General features: G+C 35.4%; 1 protein-coding gene and 1 long non-coding RNA gene across 6 annotated transcripts in view; one reads left to right on the forward strand and one right to left on the reverse strand.

The window, feature by feature from the left end:
* Positions 1-17,618, forward strand: part of rk (G-protein coupled receptor rickets) — a 32,995-nt gene that overhangs the window by 14,436 nt on the left and 941 nt on the right. For 3 of the 5 annotated variants that reach the window (XM_089463513.1, XM_089463515.1, XM_089463514.1), the window contains exons 3-14: positions 1,796-1,867; positions 3,525-3,707; positions 4,176-4,319; positions 6,045-6,116; positions 6,185-6,256; positions 10,954-11,022; positions 13,623-13,760; positions 13,823-13,963; positions 14,029-14,094; positions 14,161-14,304; positions 14,363-14,730; positions 15,787-17,613. In XM_089463513.1, coding sequence (XP_089319639.1) covers positions 1,796-1,867; positions 3,525-3,707; positions 4,176-4,319; positions 6,045-6,116; positions 6,185-6,256; positions 10,954-11,022; positions 13,623-13,760; positions 13,823-13,963; positions 14,029-14,094; positions 14,161-14,304; positions 14,363-14,730; positions 15,787-17,613 — 3,296 coding nt within the window. Of the gene's footprint in view, positions 1-1,795; positions 1,868-3,524; positions 3,708-3,918; positions 3,981-4,175; positions 4,320-6,044; positions 6,117-6,184; positions 6,257-10,953; positions 11,023-13,622; positions 13,761-13,822; positions 13,964-14,028; positions 14,095-14,160; positions 14,305-14,362; positions 14,731-15,786; positions 17,614-17,618 lie in introns of those variants that run through there. The other 2 variants (XM_089463516.1, XM_089463517.1) reach the window with 2 other exon arrangements.
* LOC108611033 (uncharacterized) lies at positions 7,121-9,153 on the reverse strand. Its single transcript, XR_001915687.2, has 2 exons — positions 8,458-9,153; positions 7,121-8,371 (listed from the first exon to the last, which is right to left on the reverse strand). It is a non-coding gene; the product is annotated as an uncharacterized LOC108611033 (long non-coding RNA).

Here is a 17,618-nt window from a genome sequence, read left to right on the forward strand (position 1 = left end):
AGTATTATTTTATTTGTAATTTTATTTTTAATATGCATTTTGTATTTTATTTAATATTATTTTTATTTTAATTAATTTATTCTATTTTATATTTTTTTAATTAGACAATCCCTTTTTGCCGTCATGACGATTCTCTTCTCATTGATAACATAATTTAAAAACTGTAGTCATTAGAACATAACTCTCAAATTTTCGAACTTTAAAATATTCTGTAACAAATACTCTTGCAAACCCTCAGAATAATAATGTCTAGTGAAAGCACGCTCTCTCTCTCTCTCTCTCTCTCTCTCTCTCTTTCTCTCATTGAATTCATTGACTTATACTCAATAAAAACTCTTTCATTTATTTACTGTCTGTCCTAGTCTAAACAGTGATACATGATTTATTATTAATTCAATTATTTCTTTACATTTATGTATATTATTATCTTTAATACTATTTGAGTTACTGCAATTATTATTATCAGCGGAACGATCTTTCGATTCGTCACTCGATCATTCACCAATTACACGTCAATCAATACTGACGTCATTAGGCCTCAAGAAGACTTCCGGAGGCCAAAAAATACTGCCATAAAATAAAATACAAAAATTTCTTTTTATTTTATTTTTTTATTTTGGCAATCAGATAAGAATATTGTCTATAAGCAATGCTTGTCTAGCTCGTTTACCAAACTGTCTGTCTGCATGAAGCAAATACTTGTATTATACAATTAATAATATTACACATTAAATATATTTAATTTAAAAAATCCCTTTTTTTATTTAATTAAATTTTTAATTTTAAAACTACAAATATTTATTTTTTGAAGTCATCTAATTATTACGAAAATAAAATGCCAGCTCTTAGATATTTGTGCGTATTTCTCCTGTACACAAACTTTGTCCAAATTTCGAGCACAGCAAAACGCCTAACTGTGTTCCATATAACAACTATTAATGTGCAATGATATAAATCGATTTCATTATTAAGCGATTAGTGTGCTAACTGAGGGAATTAGAGACAAAAGTATTTTGGTTGCCTAAATTCCGCATATTCCCCATTCGTATAATTACAAGTCAATTTCGCAGTGTTGTCGAATCGGTTTCATTATTTTATTTATTTGTATTTTCGTGTGTTTGTTGCTTTTTTGTTTCGCTACTGTTTTGGCATGCGGTTTAATCTAATTACACATACGCCACGTTGTGCGAGGTTTCATAATCGTACGCTCGATTTTCAGCTAAGACTTGTGGCTCGTATGTCAGTCACGTTTTCTTGCCGTCGCAAATAAAACCAGGCAAATCTCTCAAAGGAGTTGGGCCTCCCGTGTTTGGCTACCCCGCTGATTAATGGCCAAAGCGAACTCTGGCCATAAATAAATAAATAAATAGATAAATAAATTATTTATTAATTAACGCATCGCTCGGCGACAGTTAACCCGAAATAAATCGAGCTTTAAATATGACTACTGTCTGACCAAATGAAATATGGCCGTGGCACGTTGCATTTGCCATTTGCCCATTTGCCAATTGCCAACTGGCAACTGCAAATTGTTGCCGCAGTTCATCTTCATATTTTAGCCATTTCCCCGTTCAATATGTTTTTTTAATGCCATTTAGCGTTTGATTGATGGCCCAGAGAAAAGTTTTTCGGCTTCGAAATGCTGGCAATCGGTTGAAGCAACCTTTTCTATTCATCACATAATATTTTATTTCCCGTGCGATTGGCTTATTGAAATTGATAGATGGCCCATCTAGAAATATATAAATTTGCTTCCCACAAAACATATTCATTTGTATTTTTGTTGTCTTTACAGCGACTTGGGCAACAACAATTTGACCAGATTGGAGGCTAATTCATTTTTCATGGTGCCACATCTCGAGGAGCTGTAAGTATGACAAAGGGGCAAAGTTTTTCATTTTGACCCGCAGAACTTTATTATAAATGTACTTTACTTTATTGTAAATTTTTATGTTCAGAAAATTGCGAGGATATATTGCAAGTAATAAAATAAAAATGTTCTGGTTAATAGAGCCTGATGGGTTGATATGCTTACAGGGATCATCTTATTAAAAAAATTTTTAATTTTGTTTATAGAATTTATAATGTTAAATTCTTAACATATAATAATATGTTTTCTTTATATTACTTTTTTTTTAATTTTCATCAGATTTGATAAAATTTTTGACAGTTCGAATATATATGTATACAATCTTATTAATTTAATTAGAAATATATGTAGTAATGTTCTTAAAGTAATATATATTTTTTTCTATGAAAATAATGAATAAAGCTGATTAATTCATCATCATTTTTATTTAAACATGGCTCACAATATAAAAAGCAGTTGATATAATAAATGGTGCTATTTGACATCCCCGGCTCTCAGCTCAGACCATAGTATAATGTACACACTCCCAGCCTGTATCCCAACCTTTTCTATTGTGCCTTTAACCACAACTCATTGTGCGGCCTCTCAGTGCCACACCCACTTTTTTAATCTGTATATTAAGCGACCAGTGTTTGCTGGAAAACAACACAAAAATTATGGGAAAAACAAAGGCGACAACAACAGGGCGCAGAAACTTTCATTGTTGCCTGTCATGAGCGCAGCGACTCATTATTCAATTTCACAGCGAACACCCCTACCCAGCCCTGACCTAACCTTCACTACCCTAACCTAGCATAACCTACGCTAACCCATCTCCAAAAACAAAAAATCACAGTGGTCAGTTGTGGTTTGGTTAGACAGGCGAGTGGCCAAGCTATATAAATTACTTGATTATATTTTATAGAAAACACTCAGAGAAAATATTTAAAAATAAAATGATATTTAAATTAAAAATGAAAATAAGACAGATCTCGTGCATATAAAGAATATATAGAAACTCAGCTTAGGTTGGCCTCTATATACATTCAGACAGTTATAAGTAAAAATTAATCTATTTGTTTAATATAAAATATTTTGTCATTATTTTGTCTTTATTTAGTTATTTTAATTTTTGTTTTCTTACTTGATTGAATTGATCTGTATTGGGGGGATGCACTTTTTTGAAATAAATTTTTTAAATAGTTTTTATCCGAATCTTTTACACGGAAAAATTTTCTTCTTCGACCTTTGATAAAAATACAATTTAATTACTTATTTAAAAATATAAAGTTTCTATTAAATGAAAAGCCTATTTATGATGGAAAATTATGATTATTTATTTATTTTATTTTTTGTTTTGGTTGGCAAAATGTTACAATAACGAAACTTTCCTTTTATATTAAAGCAATTTGTAATAAACATTAAATAATTTATACATATACAGCAATTTATTGCTTTTGCTGGAATTCTGTAATTTTAATTTACTTAAAACGAGTATTTTCAGAACATAATAGCAATAGCTTTCAGCATTTTTCTGAGTGTAGAAACCTATACGTATGTGCATTTCAGCGCCTTGACTTACGATTAATTACTCAGGCTGTTATCCTTGCAATATCCTGCACTTTCGAGTTTCGCCTTTCGCCTTTCACCATTTGCCATTTACCATTCGCCTTAGGAATCCTGTTGACCAAGGGAACGCTTTGTCTATTTGCAGAACATTGTCGGACAATAGCATCATTAATATGGATCCGTATACGTTTTATGGCTTGGCTAAATTGAAGCGTTTAAACTTGCAAAATTGCGGCCTTAAAGCGCTCGCGCCGCAGTCCTTTCAAGGACTCAGCCAGCTTGTCAGCCTGTAAGTATTGAAATGCCAACTCAAATTGTTATCTTCAAATGTGTGTGGGTGTGTGTGTGTATGCGGGAGTATGTGCGAGTGTGCATTTGTGTGTTTGTGTATATATTTTTAATGTTTGCTTTTAAGCGTTACGAGTAAGGATGCAGCCGCAGGCTGACGACAGACGCCTGCAGGATCAATTAGTACGCTTGCTGCCATTTAGCTTGCTGACTGCACACACACACACTTACACCCACACAGACACAAATCTACACACACAACGAGCACTTGCCAGTAATTACACGCTATTTTGTTGATATTTTACGCTTTTCTATTTCCTTTACTCTCACTTCCATGTCCACTCGTTCATATATGTATATATATATCTTTCCATATATATATGTATATGAACATATATATATATCTTTATATGTATTTATACCCAATGCACCACCCAACCACTCACCCATCACCTACTCGGCGGCACAGTCAATTGAATGGCAACGCCCTGGTCAGCCTGGATGGCAACTGTTTGGGCAACCTGCAGCAGCTGCGCTCCTTGCGCCTCGAGGGGAATCTCTTCTATCGCATTCCGACAAACGCTTTGGCCGGACTCAAAACTCTAGAAGCACTGTGAGCTTTTTTGTATATATTATTATTTTCATCTAATTTTATTCTCCTACTCTTCCTCTAATACGCTACAATTTGCATGTTAACAATATATTATCTCAATTTACTTATCTATCGATTTTCTCTTGCTATATATTTCTATTTGCTTTGTTGATACTCTGCAATATGCATACATGTATAAATACTCTACCATAATGTTTACAACACTTTTTTAACTTTACTTATAAGTGTCAGTCTTATAATTTTTATAAATTGTAGATTAAAACTTGTATTTATAATATTTTTGTTTTGTTTTAAATTTTGATTATGATATTTCTTGTTCATTTTTATTAGATTCCTAATGCTCTGCAATTTTATCTAATATTCATTCTAATATTTCAAATAATTTCTATCTTTATCTGATATCTTTTATAGTTTAAAACCGGCATGGTTTTAAATTTAATATAATATATTTATATCAATTATTTCTACTCTTCTCTAAATATACTATTATTTGTATGCCTCATAAATGGATAATCCAGCGTTGCTATTAATAATTTAATATACATTTTTGCAATGCATAAAAATGTTTATAGTTTAAACCGGCATGGTGTTTAAATCAGTATTTATTTTATATATACTTATATAGTTTTAGCCAGTTCAATTAGCAAATTGGTTTTTTGGTGCGTGTTTACATGCGGCTTTTGCCTGCATAAAATTGTCAGGGCTTATGTGTAAAATGTGCGGCGTATGTAAATCATTTAAAATTGGGTGATAATAAGCTAATATTTAGCTTGAAGGCATATTTAATAAGTAGGCGTGAATATTAAATTGATATTAATTTATGTTGCCTACTCTTTAAAATTTAACCGTTTAAAATAAAAAAATTTTTTTAACACTAAAATTTTGTTTTTGTTGTATATTGTGAGTTGAATTGATTTATGGTATTTACATTTAACTAAGCTTATCCAGTTTACATCTTATTTAAAATTTAAAGGAATATATGTAGCATAAACAACAACAAATTATTAAATATTCTTGTTTTTGAAGCTCTCAAAAAAAAAAAAAAAAATAATAAAAATAAAAATAAAAATAAATAAATAAATAAAAATAAAATAATAATAATAAATAAATAAAAATAAATAAAATAAAAATAAATAAATAATAAATTAGTTAAATTTTATAATGTATCCAGTGCTAAAAATTAATATATTTATATAATATAAATTATGAAATGATTTTTTTCTATAAGTTTTTTAGTCTGTAAAAATATGTATATATATATACATATATGTATATTAATATATTTTTGAACACCACACAAATTCATAACTTTAATAATTTTTCTCATTAAGGCTTATAATTTTTCATTTGAAGTAATTTAAGTCGTCAACAATATTACTTTACCCAATAAACCATTTAATATTTAAAAAAGGGATGAATTGCTTGCTTCAATTTGATATACCATTAACTTAAAGCGCATGTTTTTGGCTTAAGTCTGGAGCTCCTAAGACAAAAGTCATTTACAATTTCTAACCATAATTTATAAACTTATTCAATTGCTCATCTCTCTCACTATCTTTCCGTCTGTGTGTGCTCTGTAAAAAAAAAAAAAAAAAAAAAAAAAAAAAATGAAATATAACCAAAAGCAGTTGCTCATAAAAATCTCGATTACTCATAATTTCGCTTTCCCTTCTCTCTTCATTCTCATCTATAATGCCAACTCATTAATGGACTTGAAATGCTCAGCAATTTGGGCAGCAATTTGTTGACAATAATAAACGATGAGGACTTTCCACGAATGCCAAATTTGATCGTGCTGTAAGTATAACATTAGCTAATAAATGAATTTCGTATGTATGTACATGTCAATATTATTTATTTTACAGTTTACTAAAGCGAAATCAAATCATGAAAATCTCTGCGGGTGCTCTAAAGAATTTAACGGCCTTAAAAGTTTTGTAAGTAAACCAAACCAAAGCAAACAACAAAAATACTTTAAGAACTTCAGACGCATATATGTATGTATACACAAACATGCACACATACTCATACATATATGGACTTGACAGAACAAGACGGAACAGGATGTAACAGTAGGAGACAGAATACCCATAGAGCGATGTACGAAAAGAAAATAGAATGAGAAAATGCAAGTGATATTCACGTTAGGGAAGCGATATTCAACTGTAGACTTCAAAATATCCTTTCAGCAAGGCAATTTACTTTTGAAAAAGTATACGAATAATTAAAAATAAAAGTATATTGTAAAAATATATTGTAAAAATAAAGTAAATGAAAATAATAAGGATAGTCTATATGGAAGACAAAATTGAACATAATGTGATTTAAAATAATATAAAAAAATGTGTATAAGAATTTATGAAAAGCATAACAAATTTTTTATGGTAGAGATGTTTACGAAAAAAAGTATATTTAAGTTTTGTGTACAGTTAAAAGTTATTATAGTAGTTTCTTTTAGTATTTGCCAATGTAAAATCTTTTAAGAGTATTTAAATATTCGATTAGCTCATTGCACCGCAAAGCCTCATATGAAAGTTGCAATACTTGAGAGTGTAAACAGTTGAGAGTTGAAGTGCAAGTGGAAATGGTGTTTATCCGTTTTATTTCATGTTGTGCCCAGTAAATAGATATCACAGGGTATGCTGGAGAGATATAGAAACATATTCATTCTAGGTATGTTCTTCATGTCTCGTACCTAGTATAAATTTTGGATACATTTTAGATGCTTATAAATTACTAGCTGGCCCGGCAAACGTTGCATTGCCCTCTATATTATTTCTAGGTAAAAAATTGTTGAAAGCTATGTTGTTCAGGCTGGGATACACTGATAAATTTATTAATCGGATTTTCATTCAAGCACCTTGTTGTAAACGACATTCTTCGTTTTTTGGTCGGGTGCAAGAACAAATAATGCGGATCGTTTGCCAACACGTGAGCATGCCACGTACAATTGACCATGAGAAAAACACGCATTTTCTAGATTGAGGCCACAAATAGTCAAAGATTGGCCCTGTGACTTGTTGATCGTCATGGCGAAGGCAAGACGAAGCGGGAATTGAATTCGTTTAAATTCAAAGGGCATATCTGTTGAGCTCATCGGAATCCTAGGAATAAGAACTTCCTCATCTTTAAATTTTCCTTTGAGTATCAACGCGTGAATCACATTGCTCATCAGTTTTCTTATCACCAAACGCGTTCCATTGCACAGTTTTGGTTGGTTTAAATTTCTAAGCATGCAAATCATGGAGAATTGCTCTTTTCATAGCTGTGTTCATTTCTTGACGCCGGTCAAGTTGTTCTTCCATATTGCCCATGAAGTATATTTGCAAGAATTTTTGCTGTGCATCTTCAATAGGTTGCAATGATCCAATGCGATGGCAAATCTGGCCTTGAATCTTTAAATTCAAAGCCATAGTTATTATAGTTATATTTACAAACACTATTTACAGAAATCTAACAAACTACATTATTCAAAATTTTTTTTTGGCAGTCATAGAAAATAAAATTTTTAACGTAAATTACCTTAAATATCCGTCTCCAATATTTTCCGCCCCAAATTATGTCATTTGGAAACAGGCATTGTATTTTTGAGTGTTCGCTAGAAAATGTCGTGATTCTAGTGTTTCGCCATAAAGCAGGGAACGCAATGGCTATGGTGACCGCTAATGGCAATGTCACTTTACCACTAAGGCAGCACAAACCGGGCGTTTCACCAGCAAACTTCAATGCGCCACAATGCTAGCAAACAACGTCCATTGGACCAATGCAAACTAAACGATTCAAGCTGTAATCAATGGTGCAATCATATCGAAACGCTGCTCGATTCAAATCAATCCTTGAACCATTTCTTATTGCCATTTCACGGGCTGCCTCTCTTTGAGAAGCACGAATTAAGGCCCTTCTTCCCTGGGTACTAACGCGGAGCCTTTCTCGGGCGATTTCTCGCTCTTCGTCAGATAATTGACTCGCGCTATTCCGTTGCCTAATTGCATTATGGGTCCGCCGGGAAAGATTAGATCTTTTAGGACGCGGCATTTTTATTAATAGTAATACTGCCCTCGCACAAAACCATATAAATCAATCGAGAAATATAAATATAAATAATTTACACAAATTTATGTTTGAGACAAACAAATACCTGAACTTTCGAGATATTTAGCTTTTGTAAAAGTCCAAAAATACAATTTTTAATAATTAACTTTTTTTTTTTTAATTTCGAATTTTGAATTTTTAATTTTTTATTTATTTTTGATTGTTAGGTTTTAATCTTTTGATTTTTTTTTTAATTTTTGCAGATTTTTGATTTGAAATATTTATAAAGTTTAAAAGTCCGAAAATATAAAAAGCCAAAAATACACTTTTTAATAATTACCTTTTTTTTTTTTTAATTTCGAATTTTTAATTTTTTATTTATTTTTTGAACAGTCAGGTTTTAATCTTTTGATTTTTTGCAGATTTTTGATTTGAAATATTTTTCCTTTTGATTTGAAATTTTTTTTTTTTTTTTTTTTTTTTTGAATAGTCAGGTCTGCTCGAGGTCAGGAGACCGTAGACTGACTGACTACATTTGTTTATTTACTTCTACACTATTGTCAAAACTGTCACTGTTACCAAGCCTACTGGGTATAAAAAAAATATGAACATTTGGGGAAAAAACCGCGTTTTTCAAGTATTCGGCAAATTTTTTCAGTATTTTTAAGACCCTATACTAAACTCGTTGCGGAGACAAATCCAACAAATCAAAAACCATGAAAATTGGTTCAGCCCAAATCAAGTTATAAGCAGTCTTCACTTTTACACAACTTTCTTTTATATATATAGATATCTTATTTAATAAAATATGATAATTTTCGATGTCCCAGCATCTTCATAGCTTCCATTCTTACAGTTCAAACAGGTTTAATTAAACATCTTTTCTAATTCCTCAGTTAAATATCCAATTAAATTAAAAATTTTAGAGTACCTCATAGTCTATCAATATTTGACAATTGCTCGTTTGCTTTTACTTGGAGTTTGGCTAGAATAAATTTCAATTTTGGTTCAAAGCGTGGAAAACTTTTTCCTATGCTGGAGTCGCGACAGCTTAAATCGTCGTCGCCGCTGCTGGCGTCGCAGTTGCAGTCGCCGCTGACGCCGCTGCTGGTGTTGTTGTTGTTACTACTCCTGCTTACCGCAAATTTTTGGCTCATGTGTTGCATACTTTGGGGGCGGGCGCATTAAACAAACTCGAGGGCTGCAGACGATGACAAATATGCAAATTTATGTTGTGGCTGACTGACTGACGAAGTGAACTAAACCGACAAACTATGTTGGGATATATTTATATGCGAAGGTATAAATGGGTTTGTGGGGCATCAGCTGCAGTGCAACGGTAACTTGAGCTGCATCAGAAGAAGAATGCATCAAGTGAAAGTGAAAAACTTTTGCCATGCCACGCGTAAATCTGTGTTGAAAAGTATCAAGGAATTTTCCGTATGCATTTTCCCCAATGATTTATGAGCTTTTCCAAACACACAGACTGCGGCAATAGTACCAACTCCCTCGACACTCCTTTCCATCTAAGTTGCGTGTCTGCAACGCGTTGGCCAAGTGAAAGTTTTGTTTTAATGCCAGTCACGCATATTGAGGGATGCAGAGTCAGCCTTAGGGGCCAAAGAGGAGCTGTTTATATATTTATGCGTGGATTAACATATTAAACGAAAGGCCGATATAAATAAATTAGAGCATAAATTTATAAATTGATATATATGAAAACAAATTTCTCATGTTACTCAAATGTTTCAAAAAATTAATTACTGTTTAAAGGAATTATAACATTAAATTTTTTTTTTAAATTTATTTAAATATATAAAGAAAAAATAATAATCTTAAAAAATATAAGGCTTTTTACATAAGTAAAATAAAGAATATTCGAATTGCATATTATTAAATAATAGGTAAAAATAAGTAATTCAAATGTGATACATGTATATTTATTTTTGCATTTTACATATTGTATATTCTAACTTATAAATATAAGATGGTAACATTTTTTTAAACGTATATATTTGTCTTACTTCTAACAAATATGTATTTTTCGTACACTGAAAGTTCTTATAAGAAGCGCTGCAAAGATAGATTATAAAATTTGATCAGCTCAGTTAAGTGTTTCCGATTTATATATAGAGTATTTCTAAATAAATTAAATTATTAAATAATATTAAGCTAAAGACAGCCTTACGTATTCTAGCTAAAGACGTCGTCGAGTCGTGCTTTATTTATTGCACCCAAATGCACAGGGATATTATTAAACAAAGCCACTGTAAATGTATATATATTCGCCTTTTATTTTAATATATTTTCACCCTCACGTATAATTGAAATCAATGCACTTTGCTCGAAACTGAACTTTATATCTATATTCATGCATAAATTTGCATCCCACACACAAACAGTTGGGGCTCATCCAATCAGAATGTTTTTAGGTACGTGCGGACACGTACAGCTGAGGGGACCCTCTGCAAATGCAAATACACAGTTGGGCGACTCACAGAGCGAATCACAATATTTGTATAAACGATATTTGAAATGTGCTCCAATAATAATTTGTATACTATTTCATTTTTCTTCATCTTCTGCTTTTTCGTCTTTCTAGAGAGCTGGATGATAATTTGATAAGCAGCTTGCCGGAGGGACTTGGCAAATTGCCGCAGCTTCAGGAGCTGTAAGTATTTACACCAGGTGCCAAGCATAGATTAAAATAGTTAAAGCGAGCTCTTGCCCCCTATTAAATAAACTACAGTGAAGCCTGGCACAGTCTGCTGCATTGTTAAGTTGGCAGCGCAACATTTTCTACTTTGTCAGGCGGCAAACAAGCGGAAACCAAAAATCATAACGCATCATTACTTGGCGAATTTACGACGATGTCCTCCGTCGTATACCCATCCTTATAGTTTGTAGATGTAGTTGAACCCCCCAAGCAGAGCAGTCAGCAACCCTCGCTCGTTGCGGCTGCAGTTGATTTCAGCCACATCCTGTAGCTATTGCAAATGCAACTCTTTCATTTTATTGTTAGTCAAAGTCTATTTACTTTCCGATGCGGTTAAAGAAACTCTGAAGTAAAAAGTAGTAAAAAAGTTTAAGAGATGCACAAATGGAGATTGCAAAGGAAAAAATAAAAAATAGATGATGGAAGTATATAGACATAGGAAGGGAGAAAGGGTTATAAATAGAGAGAAAGAGAGAGAGACAGAGGGATGTACTTAAAGGAAGAAATATGAGAACAGAAAAAAGATTATATTTTTTCAGTCTTCAGCACTAAGTTTATTTAAAAAAGAGTGGAAAGAAAATTAAAAGAAAAGATCTGAAGAGAAGGACAGAAATATTTAAGAAATTTAGTTTAGACAATAATATATCGATAAATATTGCAGTATTATTATTGTATTATATGATTATTTGTAAATATTTAAATATATTTATGTTGTCTGTTGTCTGTCAAACAGTCGTATATATATAAATATGTCAAAATATATAATATACAATATATTCATATATAAGTTGTCTATTATCTGTCGTATAGGAAGATGGATTTATTTTAATGAATTTTCCCACTGAAAGATTTTTCTTAACGAAAGATCGCTAACTCAAATTTCTCTTGGAAGCTCCATTTCATACATCTTAAAAATAGTACAAAAATTGTTTGTATTATTATTATCATTAAATAGTACACGATCGTTTAGTTAACCATATCAATGATCGTATTATTAAATATCACTCTTATTGATATATATATTTTACATTTTTGAAGTGAATAATTTCCTCTTAAAATGTTAATTATTTAGTATTAATATATATCATTTAATATTTAATATTTTTTTTTATACAATTTTGTTAATCAATTCACTTAGAGCATTTCAAATTCTTGATTTGAATAAGCTATCATGCGAGTCGCAGCTGCATTCTGTTTTTGTCACACGCACTTCCTGCAACTGGAAACTGCGGCGACTGCGTCGACAGTCATTGGAATCTTTGACATCGTTGCGACAGTTTCTCTTCTCTGTTTTTTTTTTTTTTTTTTTTTTTTTTTCTATTTGTAACATTCCTCGAATGTGTCCCCAAGGAAATTGAATTTCTGGTAAACAGGATAATTATGAGCATGTTAAATGTTGCGATAAAAGCCACGCTGCGTTGCACTTGCCGAGCATCAGCCAAAGCAACGAGCCAGCCAAGCAGCCAACTGCTATCCCCATGATTGGGGAATTAAACTGGCAAATAAATTTGTGACTCTTCAGCGGGTGTAGAGAGGCCGGGAATGCTGGCGGCGTGGCTGTTGAGAAATCTTGCACTTTTGCTTGGCTCACATGTGTTGCGGTTTTTATTTCATTTCCCTTCGTTCTTTCTTTTTGAGTTGCCATTTACCAAGTAGCAAGAAAAACAAATTTAAAAGGATTAAAAGCATTTTGTAGTGCTTGGCAAGCAGCGAGCTAACTGTTTCTTAGATGAGAAGCCAAAGGAAATAGAGAAACAAAAATGAAATATAAAAATTTAGGCAAGAAATTAATTCGATAAACTATAAGATTTCTGTGGCAACTTTTCGCTGGCAAATGAAAAAAGTTTTTTTTTTTAATAATTAAATGTAGAGCTAGGCAAAAAAAAAAAAAAAAATTAATTCGTTTTGGAATTTTAAGTTTTAAATAGGAAATCTTGGCAAGTGGGTGTTCGGAATACAGCAAATGGTAGAAGAATATAACAAAATAAATAAATTGAATGTAATTAAATATTAAATGACTAGTTTTTTTTTTATTAATTTTATTACTTTTTAAAAAATATCAAATTTCAATAATTATTATATAAAATATATAAACCTAAATACTTAATTATTAATAATTAAACTGACTTAAATATAAAAATTGATATATAAAATTCTAAAAATCCTTTTTATTTGTAAGTTTTTTTATATATTTATTTTTCAATTTTTAAACTAAATTTTATGTTCAATTGCCAATGCTACTTCAATGGTTATTTAGCTGAAAATGGGTTGTCTAAACCACTTCACCTTCAATGTTGACCCACAAAGCAAAGACAATGGCACGAAAGTGCACTTCCTGAATGTTGGCCAAGAAAAACCCAAAAGACGATAACAAAATATGCTACCAAAATATATTTGAGAACTGATTTTATGCGTGGCAGCTGTCTTGGTAGCTGGCCAACTAGACTTTCAAATGCAGCTGCAACGCAGTTCAAGTGTCAAGTGGCACTTGCCAACAGAGTGCATTTTGGAGATACGCATGTGCATCTAAAGATACATATCTATATTTTTTGCAGCTCCATGACAAGCAATCGTATACGCTGGATAAACGATACGGAACTGCCGCGCAGTATGCAAATGTTGGATATGCGAGCGAATCCTCTATCCACGATCACAGCGGGCGCCTTTCGGGGCATGACCAAGCTGCGAAAACTGTGAGTGAATGAGATAAATCGTCGACTCTTTTATTAATATAGAAATTTCAATTTTGTGCTAGTATACTCTCTGATGTACGCACTTTGCGTAATTTTCCCGAGCTGGAGGCCTGCCATGCCCTGGAGATACTTAAGCTGGATCGCGCCGGCATTCAGGAGGTGCCATCGAATCTGTGTCGTCAGACGCCAAGACTGAAGAGTTTGTAAGGCGGACAATGCAAGCATTCATATAGAATAAGATTCAACTAATATTTGCCTTTGCTTTTAGAGAACTTAAAACCAATTCCCTGAAAAGCATCCCAAATTTAAGTAGCTGCAGAGACTTAAGGCTGTTGTGAGTATAGAGAAAGAGGGATTATATAAATCAGGGAATATATAATTATTATATTTATTCCTTTAGAGATCTATCGAGTAATCAAATTGAGACGTTACAAGGACGACCTTTCCATGGACTTAAGCAGCTGCACGACCTGCTGCTCTCCTATAATCGCATCAAGACACTGCCGCAGGACGCCTTTCAGGGCATACCCAAGCTGCAGCTGCTGTGAGTATAGTCAACAATATACACTTCTATACCTAACTTTGTTATGATTCATTTCCAGCGATCTGGAGGGCAATGAGATAGCGCACATACACAAGGATGCGTTTGCCGCTTTTACCGGCCTCGAGGATCTCAATTTGGGCAATAATATATTTCCCCAGCTGCCGGAGGCTGGTTTGCGTGGCCTGCTGCACTTGAAGACTTTCAACAATCCAAAGCTACGTGAATTCCCACCGCCCGATACGTTTCCACGCATCCAAACGCTGATCCTCTCGTATGCGTACCATTGTTGCGCCTTTCTGCCTCTGGTGGCAATGTCTGCACAGCGCAAGACCTCCCAGGTCCAGGAGGCGGTGCTCTTTCCCTCCGATGCGGAGTTCGATATGACATTGTGGAACAACAGCATGATGAACATTTGGCCACAAATGCGTGAGTGTAAAGCATTCATCTTGATTTCTTGCACATACTCTGTTTAGATAGTAAAAGTGAATCTATATTCTTTTATATTGGCATACACAATATTAGTTGTTTGACAGAGTATATTAGAGTTGTCAGGTAGTTGTAAGTTTACAAAGTAGATTTTTAGTGTATGTGCTATGCTATTGGATTTATTGTAATACAATCTTTTAATATTCATCTGTTAATGTGAGCATTAGTTTTGGTTAATAGTCTGTAAGGAATTTATAAGCGAGTCTCTATTCATTCAGATGTTAGCACTCGCTTCATATGTATTCATTCAAGCTAATCTTCGGTAGTTGTCTTACTCTGATTTAATCAAATGCCTTTTATGTAAGGTTAGCTTTTATGATATTTTGCATTAACTGAAACATCTGCTATTAATTTACGACAGAGAGCAAGCATAGCATAGCGAAAGCAGCAATCCCGCTCTCACAGCTCCGACTCCATCTGCTGCTCTTTACTCTATGTATTATTGCAATTTTACTTGCACTGTATTAACATTATCTGTTATTATTCATTATTTTAAACGTTATCAGAAATTATACACAGTTTCCTTACCAACTACTACTAGTATGCACCCTAACATCTACCGTTTCCCTCATCAGTTCGCAGGAATTTATTTTCCTAGATATAAGCATAGTAAATGTTCTTCTAGTCTGTCGACTAGACTTGCTGACTGTTTAGTTTTAGGATACTCAAATTCTTATTAAACAAATTAATTAGTTACGATTTTCCTGTAGAGATCAATTCCTTAGCTCATGCTTCAAAAGGTTTCCGTTTCAGTTAGACTATTTGCATTGCTTTAAAAATATAATTGCGAATTCTATTTAAATATTAAATTCTGTTGCTTAAATAGATTCTTAAAGCTATGAATATATCATAAAAGTATATAGAAATATCATTGGGTATTAGTTAGAAGACGGCTTAAAACTCATCAAGAGAAAAGATTATGCTATGAACAGAGTATGCCACAGTCGGTTACACCCGCTTGCCAGTTGCTTAGCTAAATGTGCTCTTCATCCCCAGACAATCTCAGCAAGCAGCTGGGCGCTGCCATGCACGACCTGTGGGACTCGCCGATGAACAACTACAACCTGAACGAGGACGCGCAGCAGGCGCCGACGGGCAGCCAGTTGGCCAACAGCTACATGGAGGAGTACTTCGAGGAGCACGATATGAGTGCGCCCGGCACTGGCTATGGACTAGGCACCGGACTGTTCAGTGGCATTACGGCCGATGACTTCCAGCCGGGCTCCGTGCAGTGTCTGCCCATGCCGGGGCCATTTCTGCCCTGCGCGGATCTCTTTGACTGGTGGACATTGCGCTGCGGCGTTTGGGTGGTCTTTCTTCTGGCGCTGCTCGGCAACGGCACCGTCGTCTTCGTGCTCATCTGCTCCAGATCGAAAATGGATGTACCGCGCTTTCTGGTCTGCAATCTGGCCGCTGCCGACTTCTTTATGGGCATCTATCTGGGCATTCTGGCCATTGTGGATGCAGCGACGTTGGGCGAGTTTCGCATGTTCGCAATACCCTGGCAAATGTCGCTGCTCTGTCAGTTTGCCGGGTTTCTGGCTGTGCTGAGCTCAGAGCTGTCTGTCTATACGCTGGCAGTGATCACGCTGGAGAGGAACTATGCGATTACCCATGCGATACATCTGAACAAGAGACTTTCGCTGCGCCAGGCGGGCTACATAATGAGCGTGGGCTGGATCTTTGCCTTCTGCATGGCGCTGCTGCCGCTGCTGGGCGTCTCCGATTATCGCAAGTTTGCCGTCTGCCTGCCCTTCGAGACGACGACGGGCGTGGCCAGTCTGACGTATGTGATTAGCCTGATGTTCATCAATGGCTGCGCCTTTCTCACCCTGATGGGCTGCTATCTGAAGATGTATTGGGCCATTCGCGGCAGCCAGGCCTGGAATACGAACGATTCGCGCATAGCGAAGCGCATGGCTCTGCTGGTCTTCACGGACTTCCTCTGCTGGTCGCCGATTGCATTCTTCTCGATAACGGCCATATTCGGACTGCAGCTCATCTCGCTGGAGCAGGCGAAGATCTTTACGGTGTTCGTGTTGCCGCTGAACAGCTGCTGCAACCCATTCCTCTATGCCATCATGACCAAGCAGTTCAAGAAGGACTGCGTGACGCTCTGCAAGCATTTTGAGGAGACGCGCGTCATAGGTGCCGCTGGCGGCGCAGCCGGTGTGGGTGGCGCTGGCGGTGCAGGTATCAGTGCCGCACGTGCTGCGCGAGGCAAACGTGGTGCTGGAGAGCTGCCGCCGCCTCTGCTGCCCGCTGCTGCTGGAGTCGCTCATCCGCCTGGTTGCCGGTGCTTGCGCATGCTGCCCAGCGAGATGCCCAACTGGCATAAGATGGAGCAGACGCCGACGCTGTGGCAGCGCTTGAAGCGCCTCTGCTGTGGCCAGCGGCAGCGACGCAAGCAGCGACGGCAGCCGCAGCAGCGACGTCAGAGGGCCTACACCGCCGCTGCGGCCAATCCGTATCAATATCAGTTTGCGGAGCTGCGACAGCAGCGCAAAAATCGCGCCAGCTCCATATCCAGCGAGAATTTCTGCAGCTCACGCAGCTCCAGCTGGCGACATGGCACCAACTCTTCGACGCCGGCGCCACAGTCCAATTGCAGCATGCCGCTAAAGCTGATGGAGCCGGGACAGGGGCATACGCACGGCAGGCGCCGGCACTCGGCTTGGCTGATCACACGGAAGACCTCACAGGACTCGAATTTGTCCAGTTCACGCAACGATTCATCGGCATCGGCCACAACGGCCAGCACCTCCACATTCCGTTTGTCGCGCTCGAGTGCCGGTAGCAGCACGCCGCTACCCTCAATAATAGGTGAG

Source organism: Drosophila arizonae, chromosome 3 (assembly GCF_054131065.1).
Source record: "Drosophila arizonae isolate 15081-1271.41 chromosome 3, UAZ_ARI_1.0, whole genome shotgun sequence".
NCBI lineage: Eukaryota > Metazoa > Arthropoda > Insecta > Diptera > Drosophilidae > Drosophila > Drosophila arizonae.